Source organism: Nerophis ophidion, linkage group LG07 (assembly GCF_033978795.1).
Source record: "Nerophis ophidion isolate RoL-2023_Sa linkage group LG07, RoL_Noph_v1.0, whole genome shotgun sequence".
In the NCBI taxonomy this organism is placed as follows: domain Eukaryota; kingdom Metazoa; phylum Chordata; class Actinopteri; order Syngnathiformes; family Syngnathidae; genus Nerophis; species Nerophis ophidion.
In genome coordinates, this window is record NC_084617.1 from 56,600,811 (window position 1) to 56,607,845 (window position 7,035).

At 33.9% G+C, this 7,035-nt stretch overlaps 1 protein-coding gene across 5 annotated transcripts in view; it reads left to right on the forward strand.

The window, feature by feature from the left end:
• The window catches only part of ap1b1 (adaptor related protein complex 1 subunit beta 1), a 42,556-nt gene extending 36,981 nt beyond the window's left edge, over positions 1-5,575 (forward strand). For all 5 annotated transcript variants that reach the window (XM_061906594.1, XM_061906592.1, XM_061906593.1 and 2 more), the window contains one exon: positions 4,586-5,575. In XM_061906594.1, the coding sequence (XP_061762578.1) occupies positions 4,586-4,660 (75 nt within the window). In that variant the 3' untranslated portion in view covers positions 4,661-5,575. The remainder of the gene's footprint in view (positions 1-4,585) is intronic.
• Positions 5,576-7,035: the final 1,460 nt, after the last annotated feature.

Genomic DNA, 7,035 nt, shown 5'->3' on the forward strand with positions numbered 1-7,035 from the left:
GAGCTTTCATAGCCTGTAATTCTGATTGACTTACCGAAAGAACCAATCACAGACCAATCCATAAATTATTGTGCCTAAATCTAGCCAACCACGAAAGGCACCATGCAATGTAAACCAATTTGTGTTTTTATTTTTCAAACACACCGTAGTCAAAGTTGTCAACTTAGCAACTTTCTCGCTTAATCAAGAATCTTTCCAACTAATTTTAGTGACTTTTTTCTTTTATTTATTTTTATTTTTTTTGTCCTGTCCAGCTTCTCAGGCAAATCATATAGTTGATGTAGATGCCCATATCGGCTGTTCAGATTTACTTTACAAAAGCAAAGTGTAGGATACTTCTCTTTATGCCTTATTTGAATTTGACTTTATTAAATGTATTTATATTATCATTTGGTGCAGCCGGGCAGGAGCAGGAGGGTATAGAAAGAGAAAAAAAAAAAGGAAGACAGAGGGGGAAATTGTGGGGATAAGAGGGGGATTAGACAGAGAGACAAAAACAACAACAGCAAATACAACAATAACAACAACAACAATAGTACAACACCAGCACATACGATATGTACAAATATGATTGTAAAAGTGATAGCAAATAAGCTGTTAGCGAAATAAATAATGATATAGTAATGACAATGAGCATTTTTACACTAAAACTGGAGCAATACAAATACCAATAGAAAAAGCGCTATTGATCATGAACAAAACCAATAGTTTACCTCTATTATCAACAATACAGTTGTTCAAATGCAACATTACGTCTACATAATGATAGCTAGAAAGATAATTTAAAAAAAATAAATAAATAAAAAAAAAGGAATACCGAAAGATGAAAGGGAAGAGAGAGAGAGGCAACCTATATTAATCTTGTAGATTGTTATAGTAACAATGGGTTAAGCTTTGTCAATATGCCATGTGTTACCCAGTTTCCCCTAGGGTAACAACCACAGAAGGCACCACGCAATGTAAACCAATTTGCGTTTTTATTTTTCACACACACCTTAGTCAATGTTGTAAACTTAGCAACTTTCTCGCCTAATCAAGAATCTTTCCAACTAATTTTAGTGACTTTCTTCTTCTAATGCGACTAGCGAGAAATCTTGCAACTTTTTGGGATATTTGGAGATATGAAAGCACTTAACACTCGAATGTCCTTAACGTATACAAGCGATGCTTTTCTGAGCCTTTCCTCACAGGCTGTTGGTCCCTTGTCTACTGAATGTCTGCTTTTAGACAGCTTGTAATGAAAATACATTTTGTTGTACTTCTAAGTGCCATAACGGTGAAGTCTATTCTATACTGCACTTAAATGTAGAATATTTTTATATTATACATATATTATATATATAATATGTCATAATATTTATTATTATTATTGTTTATTGTGAGCGAACTGTGGTGCTGAATTCCCCCCAGGGATCAATAAAGTACTTTCTATTCTATTCTATTCTATACTCGTCAGAGCAGAGCGACGCACACCTGCTTAGTGCAAAGTTGCCGCTGTTTCTGCCTTGGTTGGGATGTAATTGTTTGATCACTGTCACACTTCAAATAAACCCAAACCTACCGTTCATGTTAATCAACCAGTCATTAGATTTAGTTTGTTTGTGAATATCACAACCCTTCAGTCTTTTGATCAATTTTTATACTTTAACATTAAGCCATGTCAAACAAATAAAAATACAGCTAAACATAGAATCAACAGAAGAAAAATCATTTACAGATCGAATCATAAATTGCATTTTTTTTTTTTTTTGTATCTCACATGTTTTTTTCTTTAATTTATGGATTGCAATGCCTTGAAGTTGATAGTTCTACTATTTGCTAATAATTAATACAGGAACTGCCTGTTTTGTATGTTTTTGTATGTCTTTTAAAAAAATGAACATACAACATTTTTCTGATACATCTTTTCTTTTCACCTTGCAAAGCTTCCACCTTGATCGAATAATGACGTTTTAAAAAGTATTTTTAGTGAAGTGTATCGTAACCCATGTATCGAGATTCATATCGGATCGCCATTTAAGGTAGAGATCCACACCTCTAATAAATGGATCTAAAAATATTTTTGGAAAAATAAAAGTTTGAATAATATTTAATCTACTGTTGCGCTCAAAATTGTTAAACCTCCGTGGTAACTTTTTTAATTTTACATAATATATAGTAACTTAAAACTTTTTGTTTCAGTATTTTATTGCACACTGCAACAAGTTCATCAACATTAATAAATATACAATATGATAAACAACAATTCACATACATAATAGAACTATAGGAATTACTTTTTTTATTATAATGCATTTTTTATGTGGGCTCTGTACTGCGGATGTCGTTGTGGCTTGTGCAGCCCTTTGAGACACTTGTGATTTATGGCTATATAAATAAACATTGATTGATGTTTTTTTGTATGTCAAAGGGATGTAATGATACACAATTGTGGTATCATGTACTTTAAAAGGACCAAAAAGTGAGAAAAAAATATTTTCCTAGTCTACATGCCAAAAGTTCTCGAATGTCTCTATCCTGACTGTTTTTCTAAAACTTTTTCCAATATGTGCACGGACAAAACCACCTTTTCTACTAAAACTGTACCTCGTGTAACTCTAAAGCAGGTTTTCTCAATTATTTTGAGCCCACCTATTCTTCACTGCTGCAATAAATAGCATAACCTGTCTATAAAATGGTTAGATGTACACCTCTGCCTAACTTTGTAATCCTATTAACATTGAAGTAAAAAGAAAAAATATAAAAATAGATCAATTTACATTAAATAAGAACTTTATGAACATTGTTTTTTAGTCTGTAACAGAGGGTTAGTCTTAAACTGGATAAGAAGTTACCTAACGAACAGGAAACAATACGTCAAGCTAGGCGAACACACTTCTACAATGCTAAATATATCCTGTGGTGTACCTCAGGGATCAATACTAGGACCTTAATTATTAAATCTCTATATAAATGACATTTGTAAAGTTACAAGAGATTTAAAGTTAGTATTATTTGCGGATGATACAACAGCGTTTTGTTCAGGAGAGAACACCCAGAGGATAATACAAATAATAACAGAAGAAATGAACAAATTAAAAAAATGGTTTGACAAAAACAGACTATCATTGAATCTCAGTAAAACTAAAATAATGCTATTTGGTAACAGTAGAAAAGAAAGTGAAACACATACAAATAGACGTAATAGAAATTGAAAGAGTAAATGAAACCAAATTTCTAGGTATGATTGATGATAAATTTAACTGGAAATCTTGTGTAAACAATTTACAACATAAGGTAGCAAGAAATACGTCAATAATGAATAAAGCCAAATATGTTCTAGACCAAAAATCACTTTATATTCTCTACTGCTCACTAGTGTTACCATATCTGAGTTACTGTGTAGAAATATGGGGAAATAATTACAAAAGTACACTTCATTCACTAACAGTGTTACAAAAAAGATCAGTTAGAATAATACATAATGTTGGGTATAGAGAACATACAAACCCTTTATTTATTGAATCAAAGATACTGAAATTCCACAATGTAGTAAAATTGCAAACAGCTAAAATTATACACAAAGCAAACTATAACCTGCTTCCCAAGAATATACAACAATTCTTCTCAACAAAAGAAGAGAAATATAATCTTAGAGAAAAATGTAATTTAAAACATTTGTATGCACGTACAACACTTAAGACCTTCAGTATATCAGTATGTGGAATTTAATTATGGAATGGATTAAGCAAAGCAATCAAACAATGTACTAATATGATCCACTTCAAGAAACTCTTCAAACTGGAAGGGTTAAAAAGTACAAAAAAGAACCGTGATAAACATTCTGATTTTATTCACCCATTCCTTCTCAAAATAACCTTACTTATCTCATCGTATGGAATAAAACTGACTTCACCAATTATTTATTTATTTATTATTATTGTGATTACTTATAACTTATAGAGTATACATTGTGAATACATTGAGAACAGGAAGTGAACAAAAGTTTTAGCAGCTGTTATGTAAAGAAAAGGGGTAGGATTAAATAAGCTCTGCTTCTTCCTACTCCTTTTCGAACATGTTGAAAAGAGAAACTGGAAATTGTGATGTATCTTATTGTATGCTTGCATGTTCCAAATAAACTCAAATTCAAAATATTTAAAAGTGGATCAATTAGCTTGAAAGAAAAATCCTTATTTAAAGTATAAAACAATATTAACTGAGTTGAACCATTTGATACTGAAAAGTACACTTAAATGAAATCGATAAATAATATTAAATGCAAATTAATCAGCAACGTTAACTGCTGATTTTTTTTTTATATCAATTGAGAAAGTCCGGGTTAATGGCTACAATGAGCACATTTTCTAGTGCACATCTTTTTGAAGCAGGGTTTGATAAATGATTATTGGATACTGTTAAAGCATGTTCCCGGGGTCACAAGAAAAAACATTCAGTGTGCTTCCAGTGCGAGGATGGCTCACCAGGTCACCTGACCCACTCTCGCTCGGCACACAAATACCTCCCATACTATTTGAGAAAAATTTATCTAATAGGACATCACATCACCATGTTTTACTTGCTCTGATGTTCTTGTCTTTCTTAGGTTTCCCTGAAGTGCAGAGCTCCCGAAGTTTCCCAGTGTGTGTTCCAGAGCTACGAAGCTGTGCTGAAGAACTGAGAAAGCAAAAACACAAAACACTGATGGGCCAAACGGTGTCTTCCTCCTAAGCCTTTTGGCCCATATCACTCTATCATGCAGTGTAGTTTGTCTTTTGTCCAGTTCTCGATTTTTCAGGTGCATCTTTTATTTGAGACTGCACATTTATCTTGCTGGTTTTCTCATCAATGATAGTTTTTTCCCTACCTAATTTAACGTGTTCTGTATTAAATAGCCAGGATGTTCCCTGCCTGAGTCGCCTCATCATCTCGACTGCTTCTGTGGCTAAGAGGCGTTAAATAGCCTTAGAGCTTTGCGACTTGTCATGTTTTTAGTTTGCAATTTGCAGTTTTCGAACTGCGATATTCAATGCAGGCTTTAACTCTTCTTCTGTGAGTATTAGGGGGAGGTCAGCTGTCTTGGCTACATCATGTTGTTTCTTTCACATTTACGTTCATATCTGGATTTTTTTTTTTTTTTTTTCTTTAGACTGAAGCAGCCCTCTGCTGCCTATTCTAGTCATTCCATTTTTTTTTGTGGAAAACTGGTCCAGATGTTGAGGAGCGAGTCTTATTTGCATTTAGGCACCACTGTGGCCTGAAAAGATGTAGATTGAGGAGAAATGATGAAGTTGTGGTTTGTAACACTGAAGCAATCAGTGTGCATGTTAGCATGGCTGTTCAGAACAACACTCTGTGTCACCCTCATACTCTGCAGATTAATTGAAGTCCTTTTTTTCCTCCAGTCAAGGCACTGATGCCCTTTTCTTCGGATGTAAGCATCATTCACCTTCTTTATCGATCGATACACAGGTGGCCGTGATGGACAGCCGCTGTAAGAAATAATGTTGGATCGTGTGTTTCTTTTGATTGACATCATTTTGTTCTTTGTGTGTATATCATCTAAGAGAAATAATAAAAAATATTGATCAATTCATATGCGCTGCATTTTTTCTTTGTTTGTTTCAGGCCAATGCATCACAAATACTCAACAGTTTTATGACTCAACGTTAAATTGAAGGCCAAGCGATGCTTTTGGCCAACTGAAAATGCTAGAGGTTATGAATATAATATTGGTTATATCACCATCTATCATAGCAAAATCTACAGATTGGACATTAGTGGCTTTAAAATAGCATAGATCAGGGGTGTCCAAACTTTTTCCACAGAGGGCCGCACACGGAAAAATTTAAGCATGCGGGGGCCATTTTGATATTTTTCATTTTCAAACCATAACAAAATATATGGATTTTTTTTTTCCTCCTTAGGGCTCCTGGGGAGCACAGAGGGTCCCAGTCACTAAAATGTTAAAAATAGGTCAAATTGATTTTATTTCATTCTTACAGTAAATCTCTATATCAACTTGAAGTTGATATAAAGTTTATGCCTTTTCTGTCAAAGACAACTTTGTTTTTATAGTAAAACTGAAATATGCAGTATTTAGTTAGATATTGCTTAATTGATTCCTTCAGGAGAGTTCCTTTATTTAGCAATTAAAGACCTCAAAGATCAATAATGCAGGACACCATTGATTTCTATTTATTTAATATTTTTGAGTAATCAGTGAAAAGTGGCTTCACGGTGGAAGAGGGGTTAGTGTGTCTGCCTCACAATACGGAGGTCCTGAGTAGTCAGGGTTCAATCCCGGGCTCGGGATCTTTCTCTGTGGAGTTTGCATGTTCTCCCCGTGAATGCGTGGGTTCCCTCCGGGTACTCCGGCTTCCTCCCACTTCCAAAGACATGCACCTGGGGATAGGTTGATTGGCAACACTAAATTGGCCCTAGTGTGTGAATGTGAATGTTGTCTGTCTAGCTGTGTTGGCCCTGCAAGGAAGAGGCGACCTGTTCAGGGTGTACGCCGCCTTCCGCCCGATTGTAGCTGAGATAGGCACCAGCGCCCCCCGCGACCCCAAAAGGGAATAAGCGATAGAAAATGGATGGATGGACAGTGAAAAGTTAAATAAAATCCTACTAAATATATTTGAGATCCGAAAGGTTCCCCATTCATAAAGTGATACATTTTTATTAAACTTATTTTTATTTTTAACACTAAAATTTCAAGATCAACTTCTGATATATCTGTCGGTTTTAAGTTTGAACTATTATTTTGTTTGTTTTATGCTCTTTTGTCAAAACTTTGATGTTTTTATATTGTAACCACACAACATAAGCAATATTTTTTCCACATGAAACATTTTAAAGTGATCATTTTTAAGTAGTGATTCATTATAGACTTTTTTTTGGAGCAATTGAAAAAAAAGAAAATAAAGACAAAAGGAAAAAAAAACTGCCTGCATGGCAACTTTGTGTCAACATTGCCACTTTTTCTCATTAGATTTTACCTCATTCCACTTTTTTTTTTATGTTTTTCTTAATTTTTGCAATACTATCAATTTT